Source organism: Myotis brandtii, unplaced genomic scaffold, assembly GCF_000412655.1.
Source record: "Myotis brandtii unplaced genomic scaffold, ASM41265v1 scaffold421, whole genome shotgun sequence".
Lineage (NCBI taxonomy): Eukaryota > Metazoa > Chordata > Mammalia > Chiroptera > Vespertilionidae > Myotis > Myotis brandtii.
Window position 1 is genome coordinate 2,089,626 of NW_005366140.1, and position 15,269 is coordinate 2,104,894.

The window sequence follows — 15,269 nt, forward strand, 5'->3', positions numbered from 1 at the left end:
CAGCGCCACCGCGGGATCCCCGCCTCCGCCGCCGCGGTTCCGAATGACCGGGCCCACCCCCGGCGGAAATGGCCGAGCATATTCGGGTCGGGCGGGAGAAGGGAGGCTAAGGAGGAGCCTGGAGACGTCTGAGGGCTTCCGGAAAGAGCCGAACGTACTCCCGCGGGACTGGAGCATGTAGGTAGGGTGTCCCCGAGATAGTCAACATTTCCGGAAACAGCCGAACGCGATCGGGTCAAATGAGAAATTCGGAGCGTAGCCTGGGTTTAAGGACACCCGAGCGATTCTGGAAATAGCCGAGCGCAATTGGGCCAGACGACTGATCCCGAGACTGGGCTCAGCTAGGCTCGCCTGAGCTTGGAAGTCCCCGAGTGACCCCGGAAATGGCTGAGCACCATCGGGTCAGATGAGTGATCCCGAGGCTGGGTTCGGTTGGGCTCGGCTGAGCTTAGAGACGCCCAGCGATTCGGGAATTGGCCAAGAGCGCTGCAGTAGGACTGGCGAAGAGGCTGAGCCCCGAGACCGCGGAGTTTCGGGAAAGAACCGAGCGTCCACGGTCCCAAATGAGGCCCTAGGAGTTCAGAACCAGAGACGGCCAACCAGCTTCCAGAATTTGCCGAAGAATGGGCTGCTCCAGAGTGGGTGAGGGGGCCCCGAGTTCAGGAAACAGGAGCCGGCGGAGTCGGGACGAAGCTACTACAGAGAACTGTGATCTGAGGAGCCCGGGTTTGAAGGCGTTTCCATGGCAACCCAGGGCGTCTGGAAGCAGCTGAACCTACTCCGACCCAGCTAGCGCGAGAACACGCCCAACACCAGACCAAATGCAGACAACTGTTTTCTGCAAGTGGCCGAGGACACTCGGAAACGGGGGCGTGGCCAAAGGTTTCTGACCCCGAGTAGAGCTCAGTAAGTAACCGACGCATTTGGCAGAGCTGGGTTTGGGTGGAGATGGGGTCATTTCAGGACACAGCCCAAGCAAGTATAAAAAGGACACAGAGCCCTAGCTGGTTTGGCTCAGTGAATAGAGCGTTGGCCTGCGACTTGAAGGGCCCCGGATTTGACTGCAGTCAAGGGCACATGCCCCCCGTTGCTGGCTGCATCTCCAGTGTGGCCCGCATGAGGCAGCCAATCAATGGTTCTCTCTCATCATTGATGTTTCTCTCTCTCCCTTCCTCTCTGAAATCAATAAAAAAAAATTTTTTTAAAAGGATGCAGAAATGGTTTATTTATTAACAGAGCTCAGGGCCCCGGACGGGTGTCTGAATGAAACTTTTAAGGGCAGAGCGCAGGATGGATACTCACAGGGAGAGGGCAGCAGGCGGCCAGGACCAGAGGCGCCATCAGAGAGAATCTCAGCGAACTCCTACACAGCATTCAAAACCCACTTTAAATGACTTTGAGCCCAGGGTCTGTTTTCACCCCGCCTCCACCCCACTCTTTCCTTACTCATTTTTGGCCCCAGGTCACAAATTCAGACATTGGACCTCCTCTTTGTCAATGTGGGTTTTATTCACTGTCAGCTCCATGATGGAAGAAAGAAGCAAGTCATGCACAGCCTCGGTCTAGCTCCAACACTTAGGCAGTGCTGGGGAGGGCGGGAGGATGCCGAGCAGGCTGCAGATGTGGGGAGAATGCCTGAAGCCATGTGGGGCGCAGCGACCTTGCCAGCCACCTCCCAATGGGAAACAGGCTCCGAGATGCCCCCATGGGTCACACAGCAACATGGGCTGGCTGGAGCCAGCTGTATCTGACATCAGACCGCACTCAGGCTCCCTTGCTGACAAGGCCCACAGCAGGGCCTGGCTGCATGACTCTCACCAAGCAGTTGTGGGACAAGTCTCTGCCCCTCATCAGGCCTCGGTTGTTTGTCTGTAAATGGGGGTGATGACACCAGCTCCAGCCTTCCCAAGGCTGGCTGAGGGACAAGACATGAGTAAAAGACCTTGGCACATAGTAGGTGCTTAATAAAGTTACTGGGATTAGTTTTGTAAACACGAGGAAACTCAGGCACAGAGTGGAGCAATCATTTTCCCAGAGCCAAACAGTGAAGCCAAGGTTCAAACTCAGACTTCACTACCCCCCGTTTGGGTTTTCGACTCAGTTTCATCCCAGGGAGGCTCTGACACATTGAGGGAACCGTCAGAGGGTGTTTCAGACACAGCATGTTCTTGTGCTCACCTCGACCGGCATCGAACATGTGAAATCTTGTCCAGGGTGGACATTCTTCTGCCCTGGCAGTGCCCTTTGAGGCCTCCGCCTCCTGGGGCATTAGTGTCCCCCAGTGGAGTGGATGACCCCTCTGCCTAGATGTGGTGAACTCCTATTCATCCATTAAAGCCTCAGTTCCCACATCCCCTAAGCCCAAAGGACTAGAGGCAGACTCTAGCCAGGCTGGTCTACACATGGAGGCTGTGATGGTGGGAAGCAGTCTTCAGCATCCAGATCATCATGGGGATGACTCTGTTTTGTGGTGGAGGGGAATCAATTAGACTCTCCAAGTCACATCCAAGTTGGGCCCAAACAAGCATCCCCATCGGTGAGTCTTGGGTCAGGGATGGGATCAAGTAAAACACAAAAAAACTTTAAAAACAAACAAAAAGATGTTAAAAATACAGAAAAACGAGAAAACACACACGTGTGACTTGTCCAAAGTGCTTCCTTCAGAGCCCCAGAGGCAGGGCCTGCAAATAGGGTCCCAGATGCCAGGGGTGGCAGCCTGGCAGCTCCGTCTGGCTTCCGGTGACAGAAAGCAACACATTAGGTTTGCTCTCCCCCCCAGGAGCACGCCTGCCCCTTTCCCTCCTCTTCTTCCCCCAAACAAGTTACCTTTACCTTTCTCTCCCAAAGGCCCTACTTTTGCCCCTGTAACTTGTTCCCTGAGCCCCTTTCTTTCAAGGACCTTTCTTTTGCCTCTAACTTTCTGAACCAACTTTCTCTTATACTTAAAAAAAAAAAAAGTAATAAATTACTCACAGGGATTTGCTGCTATTTACAGTGCCACCCTTGTCTCCCATTCCTGCCCTGCAGCCCCTGACTGATGGCACCAAAACATGCAGGTGCTTGACTCCACCTTCCAGCAAGAAGCGTGACGCCTCCTGCCTTCTGGAGTCACAGGCTGGTGGCTTAGTCTCCATCCAGGTGTCACCTGACTGGACAAACCTTGCACAAAAAACGCACAACTTCCAGGCCAGAGTGAGGCCAGGTGGGAGGGATCAGTCCTTCTCAGTGCGCCCCAGGGCTCCGGGAACAGCCTCAGCGCCCTCGACTGCGATCTGAGGCATCACAGCAGGCAGCCTGGCGGCCTCCTCGAGTGGCTCGTCAAAGCTCACCTCCTGCACAGCCTCCTGCTTCTTGAAAGAGTCACGGCGCTCAGACAGGTGCAACCTCCGCATGACTACCAGCTCCGAGTCTGGCCCGCGGTTGCGACGCCCCAGCTCCCCCTCCAGCCGCTCACCTGCACCCAGTTTCTCCGCCGACTGGCCCCGGCGCAACCTTGGGGACCGGGTGGGCGCGGGCAGGGGTGAGGGTGAGTGGGGTGGAGGTGCAGGCACAGGCGGGCAAGCCAGTGGGGAGGGTGGGATGCTGCTGGTAGACTTGCGGCGGCCGGACTTGGGACGGGGTGGCCCGAGCTTGGCGGCCAGGCCATGAAGGGAGCTGGGGCGGGTGTGGCCAGCAGTGGCTGGAGAGGCAGGGCTGCTGGAGCTTGGAGATGCATTGGGTGGAGACGCGGTGTCTGTGGATGACAGGTAAAGGTCAGGCCATGGCCCTCAAGTCCCTACCCTGGAGGTGGGGCCCTGGAACTGACTGTACCTGCCAAAGCTCACGTTGTTTCATGTGACCATTTATGCCTGCTTTTCCCGCCTCTTGTTTGCACAGGCTGTTCCCTTGGCTTAGATCTGGTGAACAATTCCTACCATGCATCAAAGCCCTAGTTCTTTCTTATTAATTCACTAGAGGCCCGGTGCACAAATTTGTGCACGGGTGGGGTCCCTCTGGGTGGCCTGCAGGGATCGGGCTGAAACCCGCAGTCCAATGCTGCCTGCAGCTCCTACCTGCTGCTCCTGCTCATCCAGGCCCCACTGTGCCTGCTGTGGGTTCGTGCCCAATCAGTCAGATCTATAGGGAGAGGCTCGCGCTGCTGCAGCAGCAGCAGCACTCACCAGCCCTGCATCTGGCGCCCTTCTGAGGGGAGTGGCCTATGGGATCGGCTGAAACCAGCTCTCGGACATCCCCCGAGGGATCCCAGATTGTGAGAGGGTGAAGGCCAGGCTGAGGGACCCCATCGGTGCATGATCGGGCCCGGGAGGGACCACGTGAGGACTCCAGGGCATGTCCAGCCCATCTCGCTCAGTCCCTGACTGGCCAGACCCCAGCAGCAAGCTAACCTACTGGTCAGAGCATCTGCCCCCTGGTGGCCAGTGCAACTGGTCGACCGGTTGACTGTCTGCCCCGTGGTGGTCAGTGCATGTCATAGCGAGCGGTTGAGCAGCCTTAGAATATCATTAGCATATTACGCCTTGATTGGTTGTTTAGTTGTTCTGCCGTTCGGTCTATTTGCATATTACCCTTTTATTATATAGGATTTTTTTTTTTTGAGAGAGAGAGAAACATTGATGTGAGACTAAAACATCAATTAGCTCCCTCCTACATGCCCCCTACCAGGGATTGAGCCTGCAACCCAGGCATGTGCCCTGACTGGGAATTGAACTGGCAATCTTTCAGTGCACCAAACAACATCCAACCAACTGAGCCACACCAGCCAGGGCCAAAGCCCTAGCTCTTATTCACCCACTTCTCATCTGATGACTCATTACTCACTGGGCTAAAGATACCCATTCACAGTCCATCTGTCCACTGGTCCCCAGAGTTATCCAACAAGGGCCCTCCTCCTTGCCGGTGCTCACCTCTCCACTCCCAGGCCTCAGCCCCAGGGGATGCTTGGTCTTAGGAAGGCAGAGATGACACAGATAACCCCTGCCCTACGAGGTCGGGGGGGGGCAGAGGGAGAGAAGTAGTAGGGGCTCCCAGGGGGCAAGGAGGGCTTCCTGGAGGAGTAGATCTGTGGTCCTCCAGGAGGCCTTCCCGGCCTCTCCTCAGCCTCTCTCAGAGCTGGGGGCCCTCACCATCCTTTCCCACACTAAAACGAGCTTTCCATGCCCTTTCAGGCTCACATACCCTCTGTGTTTCCCTACTGCCACCAATTTAGCCCAGCTCTTAGCCTGATCCATCCTCCAATGTCCTCTCTTCAGCCTCCCCCAGCTTTCACATCCCTCCAATCTAGTCCCTTTTACTCATGACGTTCCCTCTGCTGAGAACAGTTCCCTGTCCCTGCACCTGTCTCTGCCCACCTCCAGGTTGCCTCTTGGACTCCAGGCAATTGGAAAGGCTCTTCTGATCATGTTTCCTACATCATGTCATTCCATCTTCCCATCTCTGCCTCCTCCCTCCTCCCCAGGTGGTCCTGGGCGCACCCACCTGCCAGGGCATCAGAAGCGGGGCTACGGCAGGGCATAGTGGGGCTGGGGGAAAGGCTGTGGGTGGGTGAGCCTGGGAGGCTCTCGCTGGACGACAAGGAGTGGTGGAGGCCGGACGAGAAGCTGCGGCTTGTGTGCAACACCGACGACTGTTTCGAGATCTTCTTGAAGAGCGACTTCCGCCTGTGGGTGAAAACCCCGGGTGCTCAGGTACCCCTGCCCTCAGCGGGAGCTTCCTGACTGCTACCCCAGTGCCCCCGCCCCCTGCCCCAGCTGACGCAGGCTCCCCCTGCACACTCCCTGGCTCTCACCGGTCCTGCGTCTCACGCCGGCGGCTCCGCTTGCTCCTGCGTGCCATGCGGCCCTTGGCCACGTTCTTCCGGGCCGGGCCCACCTTGATGGACGTGTTCTCCAGGGCTGTGGTCCGAAGGGTGATCTTGTTGCTGCTCTGCAGGAATGATGGCAAGAGGTCTTCTGTGTGCCTCCATCCCATGAGCACCCCCACCCACTCATCTCCTATTCATCCTTCAAAGTCCCAGATCCTATCCAGCCCCATCTCACCTAACGATCTACCATTCACTGGGCCAAAAATACATGCCCACTATCTGTGCCCATCCAATGAGCTGTCCACCCATATGCTGGTCCCAGGAGCTCCTCAACCTGGGGCCTACCTCCTCCCATGTCCTCACCCCCAGGCCTGAGCCCCTGGGACCTCTGTCTGGTGGAGGCAGAGATGGCATAGACCCCACGGGATCGGGAAGGGCTTCCGGGAGGAGGGGCTCTGGGGGTGATGTTAGGAGCCCAAGAAGGAAGCACATTCTAGTCCGAGGGGAGGGCGAGTGCAAGGCCTGGACTTGGGAAGAGCAGTGTGGGTAGAGGGGAGACCCAGGGAGAATCAGCAGCAGAGGCCAAGGGGTGGTGGGGATACTGGGAGCCCTGAGGGAGGACAGCGGTGGGGGTGGCACCTTCAGCAGCAGCTCCACGACGTCCATGTGTACCAGCCCCAGGACCGACTCCCCATTGACGTGGGTGATGAGGTCTCCGGCTCGCAGGCCCGCCTGGTGGGCAGGACTCCCCTCCTCCACGCTCTGGGGGAGACGACAGGGTCAGCAGTCCCACAGCCGGAGACACCAGCAAGCTGCTGCCTCTCACGCTGCCTCAGTTTCCCTGACCTTGTGGAGAAGGGAAGTGCCAAGCCCTGGACTGGGGGGAGGGAGGACAACCCGCCCACTGTGCACTTGCTAGCAGGAGCCATAAGCTTCATGCTCATGAGGGTCTCTGTCTCCCTGTCCAGCTCTGTCCTTCTTGCCCAACCCTCTCCCTATAACTGACAGGGACGGCAAAGGCCCAGGAGGCACCAGCTCTCCGTCCTGGGCCCCCATCCGCACAGACTAGAGAGCGCACCTTGCCAGGGCACAGCCAGCCCCAAACAGAGTCAAGCTGTCCTCACCCACCCCCAAGGCAACTCACCCAGACAACATGGTGCACAGTGTAGACATCACTGTCGCCCATGTAGACACGGATGGCCCGCAGGCTGAAGCCGTACTTCTTGCCAGAGCAGTGGATGACAATGGGGGGCCGCAGGCTGCCACACACAGGGGACGGGTCCCGGCTGGGAGAGGAGTCACGAGATGACGGGTTCGAGGACAGTGAGCGTGGGGATAGGGGGCTCATAAGGGGGCCGCCGCTGCCATCATCTGCAGGGACGAGGGTTAGGGTGTGGGTCACTCCCTCCTGGCACCCCCTAAGGGAGCCTTCCCCTCCCACCACGCTGACCACTCCGGCTGCTTCACTGCTGCTCCAATGTCCCAATGCCAGGCCTTTGCACATGCAGTGCCCTCTGCTAGGAAGGCCAGTCTCTCGGGTCTTCCTGGTTCTAACCCCCTCTCCTGGGGTGCAGGCCAAACATCACCCTGAAGGACCCTCCAGCTCCTGACACCCCAGCCAGAGAAGACCCGACCCCATGATTAAAATGGAGATAGACAGACAAGCAAAGACAAGGCAGGGCCATGGACATTACCGGCTGTGATGATCAGCGACAGGGCGGACACTGAGGCTGACTTGGGCATGCAGCCCCCGCTGGAGGCAGCCCTGGACTTCTCAGGGGCCAGGTCTTTAGGGCCCCTGAGGCGGTGGCCCCGGCTGGCGTCCAGGGCCCGTGGCGTGGAGTGTCGGGCACCAGTGCTGTTGCTCCGTAGGCGCGTCTGACCGAGGGCGGTGGGGTCGGCTGGGAGGTTAGCAGGGTGAGAGGGTCAAGGCCGACAGACGTGGACACGGTGCAGCCTCCTGGCTTTTGCTCAGGCAGTTCCCTCTCCCTGTGCACCTTCCTGCATTCCTCTCCCTAGAAAGCTCCACTCTTCAAGCTCCCCCTTCCCGGAAGCCTCTCCCCCACTCATCTGACCCCAGCTCCCCCTCTTGGAGCTCCCTAGCCCCGTTCCTCTCTCCAGTTCCGTCCTGACCCAGGGAAGCGAGAGGCTCCTTGGGGGCCAAGCTGAGGCCCAAGGCTTCTCCAGAACCTTGGCCTCTCCTATCTTAAATGTTCTCTGAAGAACATCTCACCTTTCGAAACCCATCTCAAATAGTCCTTCCTCTGGGAAACATTCCATGATACCTCTCCTTCCACCCCAGGCCCCACCTACCAGAGAGGCTCGAGGGCTTGGGCACCCCTGGGGTGGCTGCTGGGGGCAGATCCGGCTCCCCCAGGATGAAGACAGGCCTCTTGGGGCCCACAGGGCCTGGGCCGGCTCCCTCGTCCTCCGACGAGAAGGCGAACTTGGGCATCGTATCGAGGCTGATGGTGCTCATGAGAGACGGGCTGGGTCCCCGCTCAGGCTGGGAAGAGGATGAGTAGCAGGAAGAACCCGAGGATGTCCAAGACCTCAGCCTGAGCAGGACAGAGTCCAAGTCACACCTGTCAGATGCCCTCGCCCCAGGACACCCGGGCACCCCCAGCCGTCACATCTTACTAGTAACTCTTAGCCCAGAGCCAGGGGCAGTTGTAAATACAGGGTGAGTTCCCTTTGCCTGCTCCATTCTCTGTGTTGACCTAGAGAACTCCTATTCGTCTTCTAAAACCCAGTTTCCAATGCCCATCCTCCAGCAGACATTGGTTATTTCTGCTGAGTCTGGACTTTGAATAATGAAAGGTGTTCTGGGCCGAGGGAACGGTGCAAGCAAAGCCTAGCAGCGGACGGTGCTACATGTTCAGTGTGTTAGGAATGCAGAGCCAAGGGCAGTGACGACAGGAGCCAGGTCGGCAGAAGTCTGACAGGTTGGCCAATATGTTTGACCCTTTTCAACGGGGCCACAAGGAAGCTCTTTCCAATGTTAGATTTTGTGGCTCCGCCTCCCATAAGGCTTGGAGGCTGGATGTGCTTATACGGCCCAGCCCACCTACCGGACCTCAGTGCTCAGCTGGCGGCCACACTCCCCTTCGCCACGTTCCCACCCTTCCTCCCGGTCCTCACTGAAACTCCGCTCAGTGAAGGGGAGGGTGGGCTGCACGGCCAGGAACTCCGAGCTGCTGTAGACCTGGGAAGTAATAAATAGCAACAATGGAAACGGAGGCAGGAGCCGCATCCGCTTTCTACACGCCCCGTGCTTCCCTGTGATTCACTTTATTGGATCCTTACTCAGCATGTCCCTAAAGATAGCAGAATCTGGAGCCCCCTGTACCAGTGAGAAACTGAGCTCAGAGGGACCAGACACCAAGGGGGCCACAGCTGGGGCTTCTGCTGATGATCAGGACAACCTGGCCGGGGCCCAGGCCCACAAGAAGCGCAGAGGAGTTTTTGAGCAAATTATAAACAAAGGAAGGAACTTAAGTTAAGCTTGTGACATTGTAAAATGACACGCAGCCCGGCCGGCGTGGCTCAGTGGTAGAGCGCCGACCTATGACCCAGGAGGTCATGGTTCGATTCCCGTCAGGGCCCATGCCCAGGTTGTGGGCTTGGTTCCCAGTACGGGGTGTGCAGGAGGCAGCTGATCAATGATTCTCTCTCTTTCTCCCTCTCCCTTCCTCTCTGAAACCAATATATATATGCATACATATTTTTAAATGAATAAATAAAATGATACCCAGCATAGGAGCCCTAGTTACAATATCCAAAAAGTAGAAACAACCCAAATGTCCATCGGCTGATGAAGTAAAAGTACCTTGTGGTCCATCTACATGATGGAATGTTACTCAGCCACGGAAGGACTGAAGCACTGACACGTGCTACCACGTGGGTAAGCCTTGGACACATCATGCTGAGTGTGAGAGAAGCCAGACACAGAAGCCCATATGTGAGTCCATCTATATGGATTGTCCAGAAGAGGCAAATCCACAGACAGGAAGCAGACTGGTGGTTGTGAGGGGCTGGAAGGGTGGGCGTAGGGAGTGATTGCTAATGGGGACGGGGCTTCCTTTGGGGTAATGGAAATGTTCTGGAACTAGATTGAGTTGATGATTGCACAGTATTGTACAGGTGCTAAATGTCAGTGAATTGTACACTCTAAAATGGATAAAATGGTATATTTTTATGCTGTATTTTACCATAATAAAAAAAATGCAAACAAACAAACATCTTGCAATGTTTCCTGAGCACTAGCTATGTCCGGGGCCCGGGCCTCACCTTGCTGAACCGGTGAGAGCAGGACGAGAACTGGGGGATCTCCGTGGATGACTCCTCATCGTTGGTTTCATCGTCCTCAGAGCCCAGGTGCCGGTACCGTTCTGAGCGCGCTGCGGAGGGAGAGGCACACACAGCCCACGTGAAGGGGCTGTGAGGGTCGCGGGGTGTGTGGAGAGGGTGCGGCAGGGGCACCACTATGGCAAAGGCTTCCAAGTGGGGCTACGCCCTGTGTGTTTAGGGACAAGTGGCTGGGCAGCAGAGTGCATATCGGGGAGTCCCTCCGAGCTGTGTCCATGAAAGCGGTGGGACCGCTGGTGGGAACTCTTGTGTCCATGTGTTAGTGTCTTCACCCTTGAGATAGGTCACCCAGAATTAGGAAAATGGTGCACCTCCAATGTAAAGTATGTTCCTTGTCTTACAGAGGAAGAGACAGACACTCAGAGAGGACCTCTGACATGCCCGAGATCACACAGCACGTTCTGAAGAGGCGCTGGAAACCAAGGGCATTGGCTGTGTTTGGCCGAAGCCCTGAGTGGCCAAGCCCTCTACAGCAGCTGGGCAAGGTGCCCCGCCCTGTGCGACAGACTGGGTTCCGTGCTGGAAGGCCGAACCTGCTGCAAGACCCCGGGCAAGGATCTTACTGTCCTCTCCACAACGTGAGGGGGTGCAGCACCTCCTGAACCCAGAACAGGAACCAGCTGGCAGACCTGCCTCAGCTTCTCGGGAAGTTCAGGAAGTTGGAAGCTCTAGGCCCAGGGTGAGGGGGCAAGCACACACCCCTCTCCGCTCCTGGGGCTTGTACTCACTGTCGAAGTAGCTGGTGTCGTCCTCGGCTTCCAGCTGTGGCACGAACTCGGCCTTGTGGCGCAGAAGCCCTGCCCAGTCCAATGTCCAGAAGAAGGGGTGCTGCTTGACCTCATGGGTGCCACCTGCAGACATGCCAGCTGAGCACTGCGGGCCGTACCCCAGACTTCCCAACACAGAACCAGAAAGATGGGGGCGGGGGGGGCGGGGGAGCCGGCCACCGTTTAAGAGCCCGGAGCGGAAGAGCTGGGGCTTGAACCCAGGCCCGGCTCTTCCTTCTGGTGGATTCTGGGATCCCACCACCTGTAGAAGCCCCAGGGCCTTAGAAGGGCTTCCTTCCTGGGCCGTTCCCACGTTGCTGCTCCCTGGAGTAGAGCTGACTGCGTGAAGGCTTCCTGTTCCCCAGCCTCAGCCCCACTGTCCTCTCCCATGGCCAAGCTTCATTATGAACATGACCCCCATGGCCATGTTAATGGGTGGCTGCATACGTCTCAAATGGTTCCTTAACCATCCACTAGGTGACTGTGGGAGCCACTGGGCTGGGCCATTGAGGACCTTAGGGCACGGCCCCTGGTGATCTTACAGGCTCACATACTCACTCAGCCTCAGAGTTCTCCCCCTGCACCGGAACCAGCCACCTGCTATTCCTTCAAGGTCTTGTGCTAATTCTTGGCAAACGCCTATGCGTCCTTCAAAACCCCAGCTCCCAGCCCCTCTCCTCCATGCAGCCCGTCAAGTAGTTCTTACTGACCCCAGCCTCCACACATACCAGTGCCAAGACGGTCCAGGGGGCTCTGCCGAAGGAGCTTGGTGATGAGGTCCTGGGCGTCAGCTGGAAGGGCCTCCTCCCCCTCCGGCCACATGATCTCATCTAAAATAGGGGGAGGGAGGGAGGGAGGGGGCTGGGATGGTGCTGCCTCCAGGCCATTAGCCTCCTCTGCTCCTTCAACACAGCAGGCTTGGTCCCGCCGCCCAGCCTTTGCTCTGGCTGTGCTGTCTGTCCAGAGCACCTTCCCATCTTCTACGTGCGTAGCTCCCTCTCACCTTCAGGTGTTTGCTCACAGGTCATCTCTGAGGCCCCCACAGCTCTCTACTTAATGCAGCGCCCCCAGCACCTTGGCCCCTCTCCGTTCTGCGTTCTCCTTCTTGGCATTTTTGGCATCTAATTGCTCCATAATTTGCTTATTTATCTTGCTAACTGTCCATCTTGCCTACCAGACAGTGAGTGCCAAAGGGCTGTCCATAGTGTCCTCAGCTGTGTCCCCAGTGCCCAGCTGGGGCCAGGCATACCACAGGTGCATGGCCCACACCTGGGGCGGCCCCCTCTCTCATACAGGTGGGCAAACTGCTGCCCTGAGCCCCAGAGACTCAAACCCGTGGCCCCCCGGGGGTGGGGGAGGAGAACGTACCACTGACCACCTGGCCAAAGAGTTCCTCGGGGGTATCTCCAAAGAAAGGCACACAGCCCACCAGGAACTCATAGAGGACAACGCCCATGGCCCACCAGTCCACCGGCTTGCCGTAGCCCTGGCGGAAGATCACTTCAGGTGCGATGTACTCGGGCGTCCCGCACACCTGGGATAGGACAGGCAGAACGGGGAAACTGAGGACGGCCCCCAGCCCGAGAGAAACCCCGGAAGAGACAGGGAGGCCGGGGCCAGGCTGGGAGTAAGGGGGGGTAGAAGTCCAGGGGGCAGTTCATTTTCTCCTTTTTTACAGCCAAGTCTCGCCATGTCCTGGGGTCAGGCTCCAGACGGAGGGGGCCCAACACGCAGGGGCGCCCGCCCACCCACCTGCTTGTCCATGAACTCCCTGGTGTCCTTCTCAATGTGGCCCTCGTAGAGGTTGGTGGCCATGCTCATGAGCCCGATCTTGGACAGGCCGAAGTCGGTCAGCTTGATGTGGCCCAGCGAGGTGATCAGCAGGCTGCGGGTGGGCAGGCGGAAGGCTCAGGGCTAGGGGCCCAGCGGCCCTTGAACTTGGCTCCACCCAGGATGGGCCAGAGCCCCCCAGGGGATTAAGAAATCCTTCCAGTGCACAGCCACATCATCACAAGAACCAACGGGTCTCAGGCAGTATTACAAATCTGGCAAAAGTCTCTGTGCACCTATTGGGTACCTTTGGTGTTGCTATTGAGCACCTACTGTATACTTTGCTGTGCAAAACTAAATTTCCTGGGAATCACAGCATCTTCCAACTGTGTGTTACACCATCTCCTGAACACCTGCTTGGGTGGGGGGGAGGGGTATCTAGTGTATTTTTGTGCACACATCCATTACTGTAACAAATTAAACACTTTGCAAGCACCTATTTTTTACATTCCATGTTGAAAATGGAGCCCGGCTAGTGCAGCTCAGTGGTTGAGCATCGACCTATGAACTAGGAGGTCACAGTTCAATTCCCAGTCAGGGCACATGCCTGGGTTTCTGGCTCGATCCCCTGTGTGGGGGTGGGGGTGTGTGTGCAGGAAGCAGCCAATCCATGATTCTCTCTCATTATAGATGTTTTCTATCTCTCCCTCTCCCTTTCTCTCTAAAATCAATAAAAGTATATTTTTAAAAAGAGAAAAGAAAATTGAATATATCTCAAGGACCCGATATACACAAAATATATCTGTGCACCTCATGAGTGGACTCATTTTTTATTTTTATTTTTTAAAAATATATTTTATTGATTTTTTACCTGGGACCCCTCAGTCCGCAGGCCGACACTCTATCCACTGAGCCAAACTGGTCAGGGCTGGACCCATTTTTTAAAAACTTGCACATCTAGCCCTGGCTGGGTGGCTCAGTTGGTTTAAGTGTCATCCTGTACACCAAGCATGTCAAACTTGCCACCCACAATGAATATTTTTGCAGCCCAGACAATATAATGGTATGTAAGAAACGTTTTAATAAAAATTTCGTAACTTAATTTTTATAATACTGTTATAATTATTAATAACAAACTACAATGTTCGCTAATGACTGATTACTATAATCGTGTTGCATTCATTTCCCTTACGCGCCTTACATGCAGGCGCACCATTTCTCTCCACTAACACCAGCAGTGAATATTTTAGCAGCCAATTGCAACGTCATTAGTCTTGTACTGACTTGTTTGGTGTGCGCAACAGGAAATATTTCGCTTTCGGAGAACAAGAAAAATAGGTTTGTGTTATGCTTATTTTTTGTGTGTGTGTGTGTTATGCTTATTAATTTGTGCAGTTATTCAGTGTCTGGTAAGTTAATGTTCAAGAAAAAAAATTAATTTTTATTAAAATGTTCTATTATTTTATGTAACGATTACTCATTTATTTCAGCCCTTTGTATTCAGCATGTCTCTATCGAAATAAACCTGCATTTCTATGAAAATTGAAGCTTTTGTTTTTCTGTGGCCCACGTAAACTTCAACCTTGTTTATTTGGCCCGTGTTAGCCTTTGACATGCTTGCTGTATACCAAAAGGCTGTGGTTTCGATCTCCAGTCAGGGCGCATACGGGAGGCAACCAATGTATGTTTCTCTCTTACCTCGATCTTTCTCTCTCTCTCCCTCTTGCTCTCTCTCCTTTCCTCTCTCTATAAAAATAAAAAAAATAAAAAAAAATCAATAAGACATATTCTTGGGTAAGGATGAAAAAAAAACCACAAACTTGTACACCTACCATGTATACTGCTATTTGTTTTCTTGCTTAAATATAGAAATTATTTACTAAATGATCGAATCACATGCTCCATCTTTATAGTCACATTTTCATGTACCTCCTAGAAGCCTCTCCTGCTTAAAAATAAATTTCTGTAGAACTCACTGTATATAGCCAAGTTGTTGGATGAGCCATCTATTTGGCACCACTTGTGTACCTCAACTCTGTAAAAAAACAATTCTGTGCGCTTATTTTATGTATTCACTGTTTTTTAAAAATAAGATTGTTTCTTGAGCAACCACTGTGTGCAACAGCTGCATAAAAAACACTTTGGCCAAAACCAGTTTGGCTCGGTGGATAGAGCGTCGGCCTGCGAACTGAAGGGTCCCAGGTTCGATTCCGGTCAAGGGCATATACCTTGGTTGCCGGCACATCCCCAGTAGGAGGTGTGCAGGAGGCAGCTGGTCGATGTTTCTCTCTCACTGATGTTTCTAACTCTCTATCCCTCTCCCTTCCTCTCTGTAAAAAAAAATCAATAAAAAAAAATATATAAAAAAACCAAAAACAAAAAAAACACACAAAAAACACTTTGGTGCCCTAACCGGTTTGGCTCAGTGGATAGAGCATCGGCCTGCGGACTTGAAGGGTCCCAGGTTCAATTCCGGTCAAGGGCATGCACCTTGGTTGCGGGCACATCCCCAGTAGGGAGTGTGCAGGAGGCAGCTGATCGATGTTTCTCTCTCATCGATGTTT

The 15,269-nt window shown here is 55.1% G+C and overlaps 1 protein-coding gene and 1 long non-coding RNA gene across 6 annotated transcripts in view; one reads left to right on the forward strand and one right to left on the reverse strand.

Annotated features, from left to right (window-relative positions):
* Positions 1–1,488: 1,488 nt before the first annotated feature.
* The window catches only part of MAST3 (microtubule associated serine/threonine kinase 3), a 41,870-nt gene continuing 28,089 nt past the window's right edge, over positions 1,489–15,269 (reverse strand). For 4 of the 5 annotated variants that reach the window (XM_014545783.1, XM_014545784.1, XM_014545782.1 and 1 more), the window contains 13 exons: positions 12,688–12,820; positions 12,304–12,469; positions 11,664–11,765; positions 10,897–11,019; positions 10,091–10,200; positions 8,872–9,005; positions 8,114–8,358; positions 7,495–7,701; positions 6,945–7,171; positions 6,440–6,562; positions 5,786–5,922; positions 5,476–5,657; positions 1,489–3,733 (listed from right to left, as the gene is read on the reverse strand). In XM_014545783.1, the coding sequence (XP_014401269.1) occupies positions 3,213–3,733; positions 5,476–5,657; positions 5,786–5,922; positions 6,440–6,562; positions 6,945–7,171; positions 7,495–7,701; positions 8,114–8,358; positions 8,872–9,005; positions 10,091–10,200; positions 10,897–11,019; positions 11,664–11,765; positions 12,304–12,469; positions 12,688–12,820 (2,410 nt within the window). In that variant the 3' untranslated portion in view covers positions 1,489–3,212. The remainder of the gene's footprint in view (positions 3,734–5,475; positions 5,658–5,785; positions 5,923–6,439; positions 6,563–6,944; positions 7,172–7,494; positions 7,702–8,113; positions 8,359–8,871; positions 9,006–10,090; positions 10,201–10,896; positions 11,020–11,663; positions 11,766–12,303; positions 12,470–12,687; positions 12,821–15,269) is intronic. The other variant, XM_005873873.2, reaches the window with a different exon arrangement.
* Positions 9,551–15,269, forward strand: part of LOC106727407 — a 19,281-nt gene continuing 13,562 nt past the window's right edge. The window contains exon 1 of the long non-coding RNA XR_001363587.1: positions 9,551–9,826. This is a non-coding gene — a long non-coding RNA (uncharacterized LOC106727407). The remainder of the gene's footprint in view (positions 9,827–15,269) is intronic.